Below are 18,749 nucleotides of genomic sequence, written 5' to 3'. Positions count from 1 at the left end.
TCAAAATAAGAAAAGAAAATTTCTCAGCCCAAGAGGGGAAATGATAACCCCCAGCCTTTCTACTCTCTCTGTTGCCATGTGAGTTTTGCAGCTGCTTTCCCCCCATCTCCATAAAAAAAAAAAATCAAACACTCAGTTTGTGATCTGGAACAGAAAGCAAAAGTGATTCAGAGGTGGGGTAGGGGTATGGGACGTATACCCAGACAGTGTAAATCAGCCCTGGTCCAATGCTTGCTGGTTTACATCAGCTGGGGCCCAGGCCCTGGGGAGCATCATTTTCTTTTTACGTTGTGTGATCCATAAAAGCATCTTGATGCCAGGGAGCTGGGCATGTACCAAGGGCTAAAGACAAAGCCACTTTATCTCCAAATCCCACTGCAGCATAGATAGCCTGAGTGAGGATGTGGGGACAGTCAGATTCCAGAGGCAAAATGAGCTGAGGAACAAATGTGCAGGTAAAACTGTGTGGTAGGACATAAGCATGTGATGGAGACCTGTTTGACGGGCCAACTCAGAGGGCGTTAGCACGAACACATGAAATTGTATTTGTGCCTATTACCTCCCTGACAAGAAACGATAAAAGTCAAAATTTCAGAAAAGGGAGGAAGATTGGGCTGCTTGATCGCTCAGAAGAGGATGAGATAACACAGTGATCAGCCACACCTGAGCCACAGCTACCCTACAGTTTCCACTTCAGGGATGCATTGAGATAACTCTCATGTTAGCGAGATTTGGGCACAAAGATGCTCTGTGCTGCAAGAGGTTGGCAGAACTGCAAAGGGAGCCTTTCTATGATTATACTGCCTTCCTCCCCTCCTGCCCCAGCCCCTGCTGGGGTGCAAAAGAAGATCATTGCAGCCACTTCATTAATGCAGGCTTCTCCAAGGAGACCACCATCCGCAGGGTGGAAGAGCAAATAAATATAAACTCGGACAACTGCTTTTGCCCACGCTCATGTGGAGCCTTTATAAGTGAGTTAAGTGGAAGATAGTTTGAGGCAGAGATAAAAGAAGGTCTGAGAGCTTTTGTCAACCCCAGAGTGAGCCAGCTGCAGCACGACTGGCCATGCCCTTCACAGGGAAGGGACTACGTGGTGGTAGTGACAGTTCTTTCTGTGCAGACAGTGGTAATTAAGCCACTTTCTGTTGCTGTTGTGGAGCCAAAGCCCACTGCAGGAAGTTTTAGACCTGTCAGCTCAAGTGATCTCCACTTGTAAAAATGTCCTCCCCATGGTGCTGCACCCCCAATTACACTAAACACATACTGCCCCACTACAGAAGTTTTGCACGCTCTGGCAGGCATCCACGTAGGAGGCTGGTTTCCAGCATTTTGGGGAATATGGATTGAGCAGATGGGATCTTACCAACTTCCCAACACTGAAAAAATGGGATTTTTTTGAAAGTACAAGCAGCCAGAACACAACATAAAGGAAGCTGTGAGTCTGCACCACCCCTGGGAGTGAATCTTCACAGTCTTTGCCTTCTCTGCTGAGACCTGTCATGGACCAGCGGTGATGTCTGACATGTGTCTGGAGATTCAGTTCAGGATGTCCCTGCTCTGCCCCCACCTGATTTAACCTGTACTTTCTCTTTGGAGACTCTGAGCTTCCCATGTCTCAGTGGGGATGGGCATCTAACTCTGCTTGCTTTCCTTGGAGCTGGCCACCTATTAGCCACATCATGGTCAGCTTAACCCACTTCCAAGTCATCAGCATGAGAGTATGGGCAGGGGAACAGTAGAGAAGGACTTGTACCACAAAACTCAGGGTTTTGTGGCAGAGAAGCCCATTTCAGACTGTGAGTTGTGACACATCCTTGGAACCTGATCCAGGTACATTTACTCCCTGGCTCTTCATTTGCTCAATTTTGGTGCAAGCTACAATCCAGTATAATAAACAACCCCAACATGCACCTACCGCTGTGCTGACTTTCTCCACAGTCTCATGGCCCTGGGTTCTTGAAATGAAAGAACTCCTCATTGCTTCCAAATGTCCCTTTTTGGACTCTGCTTTCTGAATTTAAGCTCTTTCCTTTCCCTCCATGCGTGGAGCACTCTTGCTCTTATTTTCCTTCTCTCTTTATCCCCCTTTGGCATCCTCTGAGCAGTCTCTCATTTCTTATAATAAAAAAGTTCCACTGCAGCCTTTAAAAACCCATTTCTCACCCTCTTCCCCACCCCCACCATGTACCTTGGTAGCAAGTAGCCTCGTCAGGTAGATCTCAGAAACCATCTTGCTGCCCCGGTCACCCTCTTTTTGGTCACCATGCTCATGGTTCTTCACCAAGTGCCACATCTTGACTCCACTCTCAAGGTCAGGGGTGATCATGGGGGTGCGGGAACGGAGGCTATCCGGGCTGCCTGTGTAACGGATCATGTTTTCTGTAAAGAGAGAGACATGTGTCTCAGCCCTAGGAGCACTCATATTGGGATTAATGGGTTTTAACAAGGAAATACATTAATGGCATGCCACTTAATAGAAGTTCTTCATCAGACAGGCAAGAAGAAGACCTCTTCTGTCTGGGTTTGGTATCAGGTACCTCTCCCATTCAGTATGGAGTGGATGCTTATACAGATTCCAGTGTGGGGCTGAGACAATCACAGCTGGTGAGTCCACCCTGGGGTGATGCTAGTTTGGGTCTCCAAAGCGAGCAGGCTGTATCAATACTGTGATGTCCCTGTTCTCCCAAGATCATAGAATCATAGAATCGTTTAGGTTGGAAAAGACCTTTAAGATCATCAAGTCCAACCGTTAACCTAACCCCGCCATCCCACCACTGAACCATGTCCCTAAGCACCTCATCTACATGTCTTTTAAGTACCTCCAAGATCAGCATTTCCATATTATTAAATACATTTCCATCAATCAATTTGTAACAATAGGCAGCAAGGGCATATCTCCTGGTGAAATTACTGTGTGAGATGGAGAAGCCCCCAAAGCAGCTGTATGGACCAGGCCTTATTATCAAAGCATTATCTTATGACTGAGCGATTTGCTCAGCAAAGACAAGGGATGATGCCAAGCCAGACATGATGTTGATGTCTACATTATTAAATTAAACAAGGCTCAGACACTGACTTTCAGTTGCCCTTTTTACCTCTTATCATGTTCCCTAGCAAAGCTTTGGCCCAGAACAACTAGCACTGTCAGTGTCAGACACTGCCCAGGACTGGTTCAGGGCATAGTACCAGCTACTCACTGTAGCCAGTATGGACAAGTACAACTTGTTTTACCTGTATGGATGTTAGCCAAACCATGCCATGCTCCTTGGCATTATGGCCAGAGAGCACGCCATGGCCTTTTTGCGTAGTAATGTCCATGTAGTTAACATGACTTCTTGCCTAGCTCCCCATCCCCAGACTTAGGAGGAGCTGCCTCCCCTCCCTCCTTTGGCATTAAAGCTATCCAATAACTTCTGCCCAGACATCCTCTTCACTCCCTGCTCCAAAATCTTTTTTTGACAGAAAGTATACCAGAACCTCAGATGGGCCTGCACAAATTTCCTCTCCAAGGACACCTTTAGCCTCCAGATTTTACCTCCCTTTGCCTCTGAGTGATGGCATGAGGCATTCCCCTCTCCCTGACCTTCCAGCAATGCTGCAGATAGAGTCTTTTCCAAGCATAATTAACAGAAGAGTGTTGCACCTTTCCGTAGCAAGATCTGAATCAGCCTCATTAATGCATTACCAGTCTCTACATATTAATTATCAGATGGAATATCCTTTTTCTCTCTGGATGTTGCTTTCTTAATTGCAATTAACAATCACTTCTGACCCACCAAATCTTCTCCTCCCCCTGCATTCTTCCCCACTCCCTCTTCCTGAAAAATCAAATGGCAGAAGAATTAAAGAAATTCAACAGAAATTACCCCCCCCCAAGTGTTCCTTTTCAAAGGTCACTGTGTCTTTCAGTAATTGCAACAACATGGCAAAGAGGATGAATATTAATAAGGTCTGATGGATTGCTTATGTCCTTGGAGAAAGAGGAAGGGGGCTCCTCTGGACATTGAGTAACTGTACTTTCCCTCAAGCTAAAGGGAGTAAGAAGGATCAGAGATGCTTTCAGAAATTAAAAAATAATAATAAACCGATATGACAGCTGCATCCAGGTTGGAGGGTGGTGTTGCAGCATTAGAGATGTTTTGCTTTGCCCTCCAGCATCACCATAGTGAGACACATCCTGGGCTGCAATTCTAGCGCAGGGGAGAAAGGTGTGTGATGGTGTGAGTGAGACTTGAGAAGTCTCTGTTTGGCTCTACAGAGGAATTTCCACCTGGTCTCTATTTCACAGCTGTCTCATTCTCAGTTGTCTCATGGGTAAAGTGGGAACAACAATCCACTGCCTTGAGATATACTGATATAAGACCTCAGTAAGCCATTTTTATTATTATTCCAGGTGCAAATTCCCTTGGGATAATAAGGTGGGACACACAACACCCACACTGAGATATAACTGTAAACAGGCTATGCCCTACACAGACTGTGGTTGCTTGTAGTCCCGGAGGCCTCTCATCTGCGCCACAGATTCGTCTTCACAACAGACCATGCTCCAAGGACTCTGCCCGCCAGAACGACTGACCCCATAGAGTGTGCCATGCTTCTCCCTTGCCTCTTCCTGTGCAAACTCTAAGAGTGATATTCAGTGATCTAAAATGTAGGCAACGAATTACATAGACTTCTCCTTTTGTTAATGAGGGAGGAGGAGGTACTTCCTAAGAGCAATCCAACCACTGGGATCGGCAGCTTGGACCAGATGCCAAAGTTTTAGATGGCTAAATCCTCTCCTCCTGCCATTCCTCAAACAATCATATCAACTAGTCATCTGCCTATCATTCTTTCTTCTGGTGCTCAGTGTCTTGTAACCACCATGACATTTGGGATCCCTCCTCCAGTGCTCTCCCAATCCGTATCAGCACACAGGCCCTTACCGTACTTGCTGGCAGAGGTCCGGGAGACAGTGGAGTTGTTGACTGCATTGTAGGCAGTGACTTGCTTGGAGACCAAAGCTACCACAGATCCATCTGGCACCTGGAGAGAAAAAGGGACTTTGTCAATAAGCTTCTGAAAACTGGCCGAGGAGCATGCTGAGGACAGCAGAAATTCAAGCAGCAGAAACTGAGCTGTAAACCAGTGTCACTGTAGGCAGGACAGTAGTTTTGTCCCAAAGATTCAAATGCTTTCTTCAGTGGGTCTATTATCAAAAAATGGATAAAATCTCCCCTTACACCACTAGAAGCCTGCACTTGGGCAATAGGACAACTGATGACAAAGCAGACTCTGCTCCATTCAGGTCCTGATTCAAAGCCCAGTGGCGACAATGTGAATCTCTGCATTAACCTCCGTAAAGCTGACAGTAGGTTCTTCACGAGGAAGCTTTTATGTGGAACAGGAGAAGACTGAAATCATCTGAGCTATTTCAAACACTGAGGATGGGATGTCCCATCCCTGGAGGTATTTAAAAGAAGGGTAGATGAGGTGCTTAGGGACATGGTTTAGTGGTGGGATGGCAGGGTTAGGTTAATGGTTGAACTTGATGATCTTAAAGGCCTTTTCCAACCAAAACAATTCTATGATTCTATAAGGATGACAAAACCAATGTGAAATTTTCTATTCCTTCCACCTCAGTTGTAGGTGATATCTAGGTACCTAGCTCAGAAATGGATATCTATGTTTTCCTCTTTGACTGAGCCTGTCAACCTCTCCATGCACAGTCTCCTCCTTCCACGTGACAAATGCACTGCTGGACTGAAGTGACTACAACAACTTCTTTCTCTTTGCTATGTCAGAGGGTCCCAGACAGGGGAAAGCAGCAGGTTTGACATGGCTGTGCTCCAGGATGTCATGGAATAGTGTTTCAACAGACAATGGACCTTTCTGAAACCAGCCAGACTTTCCATTTCTACAGCTGGGCGATTCATGTGGGTCCCATATCAGAAATGTTAACAAGCCAGTGGCTCAGAGGAGCTGTATCAGGAATATCTGTGATAAATAAGACATCATAAAAAGGAGATGGGTGAAAAAAACCTGCTAACAACGTCTAACTCTTGTCTGTGTAATAATAATAATTAGCACTTGCATGGAGTTTTTCATCTTCAAAGCACTGCGGAGGCTAATTAAATAACCCCTCAGCAATCGTGGAGGGCAATTATTGGCTCTTTGTAGTTTTAGTCCCACACTACAGATGGGGAAGCTGAGGCAACAGGAATATCAGTGTCTGTCCCAGCATGCTGCATGCCTGCCCTCAGGACAGGCAGGGTAAATGATGTAGAGCTCAACACCCCGGCAGCTGAGGACCTGTTCTGCCCCAGCTCACCCATATAGCTGGGAGCTCATTGCCTGAAGCAAACAACTGGAAAAAGCACAGAAGGGAAAGAAAATTATGCCTGGTTTGTTGGTGAAATAAAATAGAAACCGTCCCCCACTCCCCCTGAAAAAAACCGTTCTGGAGTCAGCCAGCAAGGCTCCAGTCAATCTGAAGTTAAAAGTTTTGTTTCCTTTTCAAATTATTGCTTGCTGCCTCCTCAGGTCAGATCTTAAATGAAAAATGAAATCTTGTTATGAAACATAGATTGCTGAAGTGTGATTGAGGAAATGACAAAATTATCAGCGTTGGATTAAACTTAATCAGGTACTTTTTTTCAGGTTTTTTTGGCAAGGGGGAGAAGGCATGAGGGGAGCTTTTGACCAAAACTCCTTTTTTCATTAAATATACTACTTTTGTAAGATATTTATTGACATCTTTAGCCCTCTCATATGGATCTCAAGGTCATGCAGAGATGAAGTGAAGCCTTGTCCCAAGGCAGGTCGCACAGACCTGGACAGGGTCTTGAAAACAAGGGTTCCTAGGTCAGTGACAACTCCACTGCACCATGGTCTCCAGTCATGCTGCTTTCTTCCTTCTTTCAGACACTAAGCATCCTCCCTTTCCATTTTTACCACTTCCATCCTTCTGAGCTCTGTTAGCATTACAAGGCCTTCAATGCATTGGAAAAAGCAAGATGGAAGGGCTTGTTTTCCATCTGTCTGTGTGAGAAATGTTAACCTGTGTTGTCCACATGACCACATCTCCTCTTCACATCCTTCACTTACCAGGGATTCCCCTCTTTTGAGAGAGACAGACGATTTTTTTCTTCCCTTGGTTTAATCTCTGATGATTACTACAAGGACAGTGGAACAGGATGGATGTACTCAACACAGGGGCTCTGCCCAGTTATTGCCCACTCACCCATTGTTTATCTCTGCACCTTAAAGAACAACACTTTGCCCTTCTATTTCCTTAGCTGATCTACTTTCTACCCATCCTCTCACACAGTTACCTGATAGTGTGCCAGAGTGTTGAGTCTCTTCCAGTCATTCTCTATCTTGGTCGTGATGTCTTCATCCTGAAGGATCATCCGTGCCCCGCTGGCTTGCCTCCACTCTGCAAGGAGAACACAGACATTGAACTCTGCTGTGCAGAGCCTCTGAGATAGGGGACAGAGCCCTGGTAATCCCTGTGCCCATAACCCATGTAGTCACACATATGCAGGCTGCATCCATGTAGCAGCAGGTCAGTCATTGCCTTTACACTCTGTCAGATGCCTCCAACTGAGTACAACATATGAATGCACGAATATCCAGAAGAAGAACCATTAAAAATACAGGAAAGTATGCAAAAATCATAGCCATATGGCAAAGTTTGGAGTCAAGTCCTAGGTTATCCAGACTGGTTCCTTCACCCATGATATTGCAGTCACAACACAACTCCTGCACAGGACACCCACTCCTTTAAAGAGTGACACCATATAGAGATCAGAACATAGAGCAGTTGCCTACAGAGATGAGAGGTCCAAGGCTAGGGCACAGCAGCATGCAGTGGTGAGCTCTATACACATAAATAAAGCAATGACCAGAGAGCTGTTGATCCATTGGCAAAGCTGAACAGAGCAAGGCCTGCTGCTTTAGCAGCCAGATTATTCATGGTGCTTAACTCATTTTAGTCCCTGGCTCTGTTCTTCCTCCAAGATGGCTCTTTCCAAGACCAACCTGTGCTTGCGTATGTTAATGTCCCATCAGCATGGGACAGGAGCAAGTGGATGTCACTTGTGTCAGGGATGGAAATTCATCCCTGGTCCTCTCTCCTTTAGTAGCATAGACACAGCCTTTATCAACACCTGAGATATGTCTAACTACCAAGACCTCACCACAGAGAGGGCTCCCCTGGGTAGAGCAGTGTCTTGTTCAGCACAGCACCAGACCCTATAGGGGGCTCGGTTCATCTCCTTTAGTGCTCACACAAGACTTCTTGCTACTCAAATCCAGAAGTGATGGAGAGCAGGCAGCCCTTAACATCAGGCACAGTAGAGGCACAACGAGGGGAAGATCCAGAAACAGAACCAACACCCTGCTCCATGGAGCGTGTAATCTCTACCAGGCTTCAGCAGCATGCCTGTGGGGCAGAAGGGCTCCAGTTTCTAACCACATCCAGTTCTCCAGCCTCCACCCTGAAATGATGAATGCTTCTCTCCTTCTGCAGTGCTGGAGCACCCCGCCACTTTCCACGGTACCACCTTTTGCTCAAATCTTGAAGGGTTCTCCATGTGGAGGATTGTCACAGCTTTCCCCACAGAGGACTCACAGACTTGCCTATAGGCAAGGAATACATAAACATGGCCAAAAGGAGAGAAATGTAGTATCACCTGGGAACACCAGGGAAAGCTGTGGCTTAACCACAGACAGCCTGGGCCATCCAAAGCTATCTTTTTGGTTGCCGTGTCTCAGTCACAGTGACCCAACCACATACAGTTTAGCCAGAGCCAAAGCAGAAAGTCTATTCATTTGCGGGAGTTAATTAAAATGAACTCTTGGATATGGAGACATCACCTGCCACCCCTGCTTATTTCTCCTAATATAAAAATGCAAGGACCGTTGCAAATTTCTTTTGGTTTCAGCAGTTTTCTTATCACATAATTAAAATGTATTGGGAAAGCCGCCCTTGCCTTTATTATTCGTTTAAATTAGCAGGAAGAGGTCAGCTGCTGTGTTTATTGCGGGGTGTTACTTTGGCTGGAGATACTCAGAGCGTAAGCAAAGGTTATGTTGGCTAAGCACTGATCCTGAACTGCCCTTTATTTACTCCAGCTCCTTAGATCCTCACCTACATTATCCTTGCAAAGTCTGAGGGTGATGCTCTCTGTTCACTCCCAACTGGACTGGAATCCTGGAAGCTAACTGGTCCCAGGCATTTCCGGGAAAGAGCACAAAATGCTGAAGTCTGGGCTGGGCTGGCAAATGGTGTTCTTATGAAGTGCCCCACAGAGTGCCAAAGCCACTTCTACTGTCATAGAGCGTGTCTCTTATGTGCCTTCCTCGTGGCCTCTTGGGGACGGTGTCTCTGACACCTCTCCTTCAGAGCTCTCCATATTACTGTGGTCCTTCTCCCTTCTGACTCATCTTTGGGGAGCGACACACACTCAGGTGGTGTTTCGGGGGGGGATGCATGGGTTCTCAGTGTTGCGTGTGGCTCTGATATGAGGGGCAAGCACAGCTTTCCTCATTCTGTGCTTTATTTGTACTCAAGGGCTGGACAGGGTCCTCAGAGCAGCAGAAGGTTTCTCTCTGCTCCAAGGGAGATGGGGACATCATGGGATGTCCCCTCAAGCATTTTGTGCTCCTGCACAGACACAGGGGATTATCCAGCCCTTCTCCTTGGCCTTCCTGCAGAAAGGGCCCATGTGAGGAAGAGGAAGGGCCAGCCTGACACTGCACAAGACATGCTCCTGAGCAAGACAAGGGGAAAAACACCCTACAGGGCAGGTTCACAGGGCATCTGACTTCAGTTTTGCAGCCCATTTGCCCTGACCAAATACAAATCACTTCATCATGCATCTGAGCAATGATAGGGAAAGGCGCCCCAGTTGTGTTCCCTGAACTCTTCCTAGTCTCACTGGAGCGCTGCACGCTCCCCTTCTCCACGGCTGCCAGCTGAGGTGGTCACGCACCGATCTGCAAGGAAATGCGAGGGCTGTGAGCAAGGGAATAGGAAGGGAGGGTGCAAAGGAGGAAAAGGTGACCCTGACATCCATATTCACAGCACTAAGTGAAAACTGTTAGCTTTGTCCTCGCTGGCAGCACCCTGTCCCCTCTCTCATCAGATCTGTGCTCTCCTCTGCGAGCTGGCACAAAGGAGAGGCATACTCCAATCCAATTTGTTACACTTCCACCTTCCAGAGAGAGGGAGGGAGAAAGGGAGGGAGGTAAAAAATCCCATTATCTTTATCAAGCCTTCCAATCAGGAGCAGCGGTAAATGCAAACTCAGGAGACAGCTGCTGTGAAGCCTTTATATTTCATTCAGCAGATAGTGTATCTTTTTATTGCACGCAGGAATTACTTCTTCTTTTTTTTTCCTTTTTTTCTTTTTTTTTTTTTTTTTTTTTTTTTTTTTTAAGACACAACCTTTCTGTTCAACTTGACTGGGAAAAAAGGAAATTCCAGGGGGCTTTGACAAAAAGGTGCTTCTTTGAGCTGTAGCAATGCCTGGCTAGGGAATGACTCTACGGGCAGATGGGAGACGGGGAGATGTCCTCCTACACCTCAAATCCTATAGAAAATGTTACATCTCCCTTGTGCCTTCTATCTGATTCGGGTCACCCTGAAGATGCCCATTGAACAAGGGAGAAAAGTGTAGCAGACAGAACATTTTTCAGGGGCAATTGAAACACCCAGGTGGATGGAAGACCTGCCAGCTCACTCCAAGTACCTTAATTTGAGCTGGACATCATCGGTTACACCATGCTTTACAGGCACACAATCCATTTCAGCCAACTGTTCGTGCCATATACAGTGCTTCCCACCCTTTTCCTAAAGACCCTGAGTTTCCCATGAAGGGCTGTGAAATGGTTTGTAGCTGATCGGATGGCAATGGCATGTGGAACAAATGCATGTGGCTTTCCCAGGCTCGATACCTATTTCATGATCATGAAAGATTTGTCTGAAGAGCTGGGGGCGGGGGGGGGGGCTGCTTTCAGTCCTATGAGCATTTTTTCTCTTCCCAGTAGTTTCCACGTGAGAGACAAATTGGCATAGGGAATAGGAGAATAAACTGTCTGTATGCTGCGGGTACCAGTATAACTGGGTGGGAAGGAAGCAAAAAAGGGTAAATGTCCAGTATGTGATGACCTCTAGGGAGAGAGGAGAAACTCTGCTCTGCTTCTGGGGTGGAGATTGGACCATCGTGGTTGGGAAAAAGAGTTCACATCAGAACGCATAGAGGGAAGATACCTGGGAAATATTTCATCCTGTGCATGCAAGTTGTCTGCCTTACTGTAATTAGACTGCAGTTAGACCCAGTTTAAATGACTCCTAAAAGTTGAACCCCTCTCCTCAGCACTGCTCTGTCGACGAGGCAGTGAAAGCTTGCCCTGATGTGGTCCACAAGGAGCCAGAGACAGCATCACCCAGTGCAAGACAGTCAACCCAGCAGCCCCCATCACCTCAGCAGTCCATTTCAAAAAGCAAACTGAAACACAGGGAAAAAACGAATGCCTCAGCATGGAGCCAAATTCCTGTTTTGTGGTCCTCACACCCTAATGTTTTCCCAAAGATGGGGTATTTTATTTATGGCGAGGGCTTTAAAAAATAATAACAAAAATAGCCACTGCAGAAAGGAGCCTTTACTCAGAGGGCTGCAATTTGGGTCTTGGACTAAAATGTAACCTCAGGGTGTCCAAAATAAGTGCTTTCAGCTGACAACCCCCTCCATGAGTTGTCTGGGTAACTGCAAAACATTATGACATTTGCGACATATACAAGTCACTCTGCCTGCAGCTACCCTGCATTTAACAACTCAGAATAACTCATTAGCTTGTTTGCTTTCTTCCACGTGAGCAATCTGGCCTTAGCATGGACAGAAAGCCCAGAAAATTGTAATGGCAATAGGAAACGGTGTTACTGTTCAGAAAACCATCGATTTCAAGGCCAGATTACAGTCATCTGCTCTGACCTACTGTTTAGCATGGACTGGCAAGGCTCATCCAGCCGCCTTTGCAGTTCTGAGCATTCTGCCTGGGGCAGGTTGATCCTGAGAGCTCTGTGCTGCTTTCTAATGGGCAGCCGTGCTTTCTGCTCTCCCCTTGCTGCCCTCACTGTCACCGAAGGATGCCAGGTGCCAACAAACATCTTTTCCTGCAAAGAAGCCAGGCTGGGGCTGTGGTTCAACGTGCGTGTCCTCTTGTTCCTGCTTCACCCGTGCCAGCCCTGCTCCTCCCACCTTGTTAGCTGCTGTGCAAAAGGAGCCTGCAACTACATTGCTGCTGGCAAGACACCTTCTACCAGATGAGGGGATTTCTCTGTTTTGTTTTGTTGTGTTTTTTGGGTTTTTTTCCCAACTGCATCATCGATGCTATTGGCCAAACAGCTGCTCATTAAGCAGTGTCCTGTTAGTACAGACAAGTCTGTCCTCTGAGGGGTGCACACGCTTATCAATACTTTCTGGAACTTGCTGGTCCTCAGCAACAGGCAGCAGGTCAATATTTCTTAAAACAACAACAGTCCTGGATGGAAAATTTTCAGGCTCCGGCTGGGACCCCCCCACACACACTGATGTATCCGTCAGTTGTCGGAGCCACAATAAAATATGCAGACTCCAATTTATCCCTTGTATTTGCAACATGAAGGTGAAATTCCTGCCTCCCAGTACAGATACAACACTCATCCCCACAGCAGAAGAAACTATTTTCCTCTCAGACCCAGTCTGAGATCCAAACATAATGGGTTCTGTGGCCACCATCCAGCATCAGAGAGGTCAAGAGATTTGGCTGTAAACCCCGCTCCTGGCACGCTGCCCTATCTGCCCTCATGCTCATCTTAGCATTCACCATTCCCCTGCTGACTCACAGCAGCTCCAAAATCATCCTGGGTCCTTTCTCGATGATGTATATGATCTGTTCTTTTTTTGCTGCTGTTTTTGGCAGCTTATTTCATTATTCTAACTGCCTTTCCCGTGCGGGAATCTTGCTGCAATTTCTGTCAGGAGTCCCCTCCTCCCCTACACATACGCACACACATATAGACACTTAACTTTAATCCCTGACCTCTCATTCCTGCCTCCATTATTGCTGTGAATTGTTTCTTGGCATCAGTCCATTCCTTCTCCTTTTGGTTCTTCTGTTACTTTGCTAGGTTTTATAGACTCCATCATTTTCCACTCAAGTATCTTTCACTGAAGGTCACTGAGGGCAAATTCTGGCAGATACAGCCACAGTACAGTCCCCAGCCCCCTACCAGACACCTCAGCAACACCAGGAGAGAATTTTTCTGCATTCTTTCGTAGTCGTCTCCAGGTGTAGTATCACATCTGCCTCTGGACCCCAACTTCAGACATCTCACTCCCCCCAGCACCCTTGCTCCAGATTTTGGGCAGAAATAGATTTTGGCCTCAGAAGCACCCCTGTACGGGGCTGTACAGCTCCCTGTGTGCCCCAGAGCTCGGCAGCACAACTGCCTAGAAATTCAAGAGAAGATGGTGCAGCTCAAGCAGAGCTATACACAAAGGAACAAACCCCTGGGAAAAATAACCGTGCATGCATAAACAGAAGGACTAAACTTTCCTTAAGACCTCCAAGTCCTTTCCAGAAAGGAAACCTCAGAGCAGCACCTTCCAGCCCTGCTGGTGGTGGTGGGATGCTGGCAAGAGAGGTAAGCAGTCAGGAGTGAGATGGATGCAGCCCACCGAACAGAGGATGCTTCATCCCCTTTCCTGTGCCCGCACAATGAGTAATTAATACTGCCTGGGCTGTGACTACCTCAGCAAAAACATATATATAATCCAAATCCTCACTACTCAGGGAAGAGCTAAGGATAAATCTCTGCAGCCTCAACACTGCTGACACAACCACCCTGGGCATTTGGTGATCTTTTTCCAGGGGTCTTTGGCAGGACAGAGAGAATAGCCCCAGTCATGCCTTTTCCATACCCTTGTCCAAGCTGAATTCTGTGGGCAGAAAAGCAGGATGGCTACTGGTCTTTTTAAGTGCTCAAAGGCTAAAGATTTCATAAGCTGGGAGCATATGCAGCAACGTAATCACTCTATTCTTCCCTCTCAGCATTGCTGCTGCTTTGCCTGCACAAGCACCACAGGTCCACCTGGTCTGGAGACTTGGCACTTGCCCCAACAGCGTCTAGATTGCATTTGGCTACCTCCCATCTCCCCTCTCCCCACTTCCCGGGGGCAATCAGGGCTCGTTGTGCACTCGCATACCCAAGTCCATATCAGCAGCTTTGGGCCGGTGGGAGCAGGGCACGTTCTTGAAGATGGCATCGAGGATTTTCTCCTTGACCTGCGTGATGGTGTCACAATTCAGGATCTTCACTGGGATCTCCGGGCTGTTCACATTGTCGGGGTTCACGCAGCTCAGGACCTGCAGAGAGAGGCAGTGAGACCCACCACACATTTCACAGCAGCACGAGTACCCTGTGGCCACCCTTCTGCAGCCACCTTCTTGCAGGTCCCTGTGTCTTACAAGCCAGAGGGACCTAGGGTGCAATAAAGGGAAAAATGTGCACCAAGAGTATTCCCTCCATCGAGAGGGCACAGAGATCTGGTTTCACACAGGGGGATTGCATGCATTGATGCTTTTGCTGCTCTCAACCCCTTACCACTCTCTGTGCCCAGTGAATTAAAGGCAATTCGGGATTTGGCTTTCAGCTAAGTGCTGTGGGCTCCCAGATGTTGCAGGCAGTGCCTTGGGACTGATGTGAAGGTTTTTCTGAACTCATGTCTCATGCCACTTGTCTCTGTAAGGTGAAACTACTATACCTGTGGCAACAGCCCCTTAGATTTGAGCCGCATCTCCTTGGCATCTTCACTGTGTTTAATAACTGAAAGCTCATGAATAGCAGCTCAGGTTCTGGTGCTTTCAGTAAAAGTGGCATTCACCCAAATGGTACCAGACAATGTTCATTGACACTCTCTTTTCACATAAATGATTAAAAATGCAATCAGGCCTGATCCTGGCTGGAGCTGAACTGATATCCAAAGAATTCTCCAGAGCCTTCCTTGGCCTCTGACCCATTCCCTGCTCCCTAGAGAACTGGCAAGGTGACTTAATTCAGTAGTGGCTTCCTTGCATTGCCACCTGACTTTGACAGTTCAGGTAAAAGCGTTCTTCAGTCTCTCAGACTTGAGTTTGTCCATCTTCTGCACTTGGGACTGGCCAATACCCTTCTTAGACAAATATTATTTTAAATGCAGGGCTTCTTACAAAAAGAAACACAAACCAACAACTTCTGCTTTCACATTCAGAACAAGAAAATTGACCCAACTAGAGATGCCTTTCATTTCTCAGAAGGAGAACACAATTTTCTCCAAAGACTCTGTCCAAGAGTAAATGCAAAGCATGTGGGGTGGTGAGGGCAGGAGGGATGCCTTGAAGACATACACACATACACTCCTGGCCCTGTGCGTGTTGAGCATTCTGCTCTCTCCTAGTTACAGGAGCGTGAGGTCTATAAACTTTTATAAACTTAGCACACCTTTGCACTTGGAAGGTGTGTTTGGTGATGCTCCTGGCTGTATACGGTCATTAAACATTCCTGTACCACTTCTACAAGTGCAGGCATGTTAGTTTTGATGCCTCAGACAAGTTCTACCTTGACTGTAAGTTCTTTTCTGTAGTACTCAATATGTACTGGACTCTCACTCACTTTCCATCTTAACTTACTAAGATGCAGTGGGATCTCAAAGTGGCTCGAAACTGGGTGAAATCTTATCAGTATAATTATATATTGGCTCACCAGGCTCCCTTTGGTGTTGTTATGCTCAGCTAAGAGGGACTTGTGAAGATATTGCTTACAAAGAGCTCTGTGATCTTTCTGGATGAAAGGGGAGACGTAAATATGAGATATTGATTAGATCATAATGCTATTATTTATATGTCACTTCCAGGAGTATTGAAGAAACATCAATTCAGATAATAATAACAACAGCACAGATTTACAGTTCTGTGGCATCTTTCATCTCAAAGGATCACAGAAGTATACATAAAAAGCAGAGTTGAAATGCATCCAGTGTTGAGGTTATTATTGAGAGCTCTGTGGAGGTCACACATGGTTCTGGAGACCAAGTTACTCTGCAAGTCTCTCTCAGTCATCTGAGCTCAGCTGAGCTGATGCCAGTCAGAGCAAGCTGTGTGGGGTGATTAATCTCTGGTGCAAACACCCAGGGTTCAGTTCATTTCCTCACATGAAGGCATTTAGTGCTCTTTAAAATAATCTGGGCTACCCTGACAGGCATTTAGCCACTGGTCCAGAATGGCCAACATCTGCAGGTGCTGCCCAGTGCCCACCATGCCAGTACCCACCATGCAATGTGGACCATGATCCAGCTGGAAGCTGACAAAGGTGCTTTACTCTTATAATGTGGTTGCCCTTGAATTTCATAGGGTGCCAGCTGTGGAAGGTGGCAGAAAAACTCTGCCCAGGTGAGCCATGATCATTCATGCCCTGACTACAGTAGTCGTCTTTTCCAGCTCAGTTGGAAGAAGGAGCAGGGAAGGAAATATTTCAAAGGGCAAAGAAAAGTTTGCTCTTAGTGGTCTCAAGCACAGATGGGGGAAGCCGGTAGTACCTGTGAACCTCTGAATGCCAGCGTGTCCACTTCAATGACAGTCAAGAGGCTCCTTTCAAAATTTTAGCAAATTCAAGCATTTCTTATAGAAACCAACACCCTTCCCAGAGCACAGAGGCTTTGACTTGTATACCCCAGGCTTCACATCAGCTCTCAGTTGGTGTTTTCCAACTGTTCTCTCGTGGAGCGCTAAACTTTCCTCAGTACAAAGACTTCAGGAGTTGTGCAGGCTGCACCTGTGTATTGCACACAGTAAATGGCTCTTCTTTGGAGATCGTCATGGGCTTTATAGAAGTCATCCTTACACCACAGATTGAAAATCTCTGCTCCCCAACCAACAGGCTGCAGCTCCCTAATCGTAATAAGGTGTTTGCAATGGAGAGAGAGATTCCTACCACTTCTGTGGGAATCCTCCCAAGGGTTTCCTCTGTTCTCCCCATGGCTTTCAATAGATTATCCCTGGTAGGAGGTGACCAGGAGAAAAAAAAGCTAAGGACAAGGAGTCACATGGAAAAGATGAGGGGTAATGGGTACAAGTTAATCCTGAGAAGATTCCAATTGGACACGAAAGGAAAATTTTTCACAATGAGAACAGTCACCCATTGGAATAATCCCCCAGGGGAGTGGTTGACTCTGCCACATTGGACACTTTCAAGATGCAGCTGGACAGGGTTCTTGGCCATCTTGTCTAGACTGTGCTCTTGACCAGAAAGGTTGGACCCGATGATCCTTGATGTCCCTTCCGACCTGGTATTCCAAGATTCTATGATTCTATGATGATTCTAAGCATTGGCTTTATCCTTTTAGCAGAGTTCAGACACTGCAGTCTCACCGGAATAGTAAAGTTTGCCCTGTGCTTCACCCAGGGCTGTCTTCATAACAAACCGTGTAAGACAGCGAACTAATCCCATTGCTCCTACAGTGCTGCTCAGCTATGTCAACACAATCTTTGATGTCAGCTGGTGGGGAAGAGACCCCTGAGATGCCTTGTGTTGTATTCCTGCATGATTAGTCAGTCCGAGGGAAGCTTTGCAATGCTGAATTCCTGAATGCATACACTGTTACTGCTCCATCAGCCGCTACCTGGCTTTGAGCCCTGTGGGGCAGAGATAGCAAGGTGGATGAAGGGGAGAGGAGACTTCGGTGTCACTCAAGGAGATGCTGAATGTTATGCCACTGAGAGAACACCAGCACTTGGTACCACTGTTCTGTCGTGCATTCAGGTCTGTGTCAGCACAGCATAAGGATGGTGCCAGTTGTGGGGTCAACACAAAAAGGTATGGGATTGAGAGCAAGCGGAGTAGTAAGCTCCAAGCCCTGCTCTCCCACTGACTGTATATGACCTTGGGGCATGTCATCTCACTGGATTTGTGTTGTTTGACCTTTTTCTTCATCCCTGGGCTTTTTTTTGTCTGCCAGCCCTCCCTGCCGTGAGCTGTCTCTAAGTGTACATATACACGCAACGCTTAGCACAGCTAACCCCTGATGTCCACTATGGATTACTGACATTTAAATAATAAAGTCACAACCTGTGATTACTCATATGGGGACCCTCGTTCTGAGTTCTCTGCAGGATTTGAGTAGTCTGCCCTGAGACCAGGACATGGCTACAGTTTCTGTCCCGAGGACAGACTCCTTTCTGTCCCTTCCTGATTGGGCTAAGGAAGGTGCAAGGGGGCTAGCTCACAGTGAGGCTTGGCAGTGAGCAAGGAGGAGAAAGACCCCCAAAGAGGCCAAGCATGGAAGAGCCTTCTTGTATCTCAGTAGTGGCTTCCTCCCTGCCACTGAAATTCCCTGAAAAGCCTGAACCAAAGGCAGCTCAAATCATCTTTATCCATCTGGAATACTGTCAGGAGAGATGATCCGATTAGGCTCTCAGCACTGGAGCTGCTGAGCTGTGCAGGGAGCATGCAGAGCACGCCACTGCTCAAGATGTACTGGCCAGCTCCCGCCTACCACCCCCAAGCACTAATTAGCCAATACTCTTGATAGCTTCTGACACACATCGAGGTCTTTGGTCCCCTGCATTATCTGTATCAACAGAAATGAAGTTGATGCAGGAGATGGATGGTCTTTCATCTCCCAATGACAGTGGAGCAGTGGCAGCAGGGAGTGAGGTTTTTGCATCAGGACTCTGGTTGTGAATGG

At 46.9% G+C, this 18,749-nt stretch overlaps 1 protein-coding gene across 1 annotated transcript in view; it reads right to left on the bottom strand.

Moving 5' to 3' along the window:
• The window catches only part of PLXNA4 (plexin A4), a 454,140-nt gene that overhangs the window by 15,210 nt on the left and 420,181 nt on the right, over positions 1–18,749 (bottom strand). The window contains exons 24-27 of the mRNA XM_009648415.1: positions 14,235–14,394; positions 7,314–7,417; positions 4,926–5,025; positions 2,189–2,379 (exon numbers count right to left, since the gene is read on the bottom strand). Of these exons, the coding sequence (XP_009646710.1) occupies positions 2,189–2,379; positions 4,926–5,025; positions 7,314–7,417; positions 14,235–14,394 (555 nt within the window). The remainder of the gene's footprint in view (positions 1–2,188; positions 2,380–4,925; positions 5,026–7,313; positions 7,418–14,234; positions 14,395–18,749) is intronic.

Source organism: Egretta garzetta, unplaced genomic scaffold (genome assembly GCF_000687185.1).
Source record: "Egretta garzetta isolate BGI_Z169 unplaced genomic scaffold, ASM68718v1 scaffold260, whole genome shotgun sequence".
Taxonomy (NCBI): domain Eukaryota; kingdom Metazoa; phylum Chordata; class Aves; order Pelecaniformes; family Ardeidae; genus Egretta; species Egretta garzetta.
This window is presented reverse-complemented; position numbering and strand designations above follow the sequence as displayed.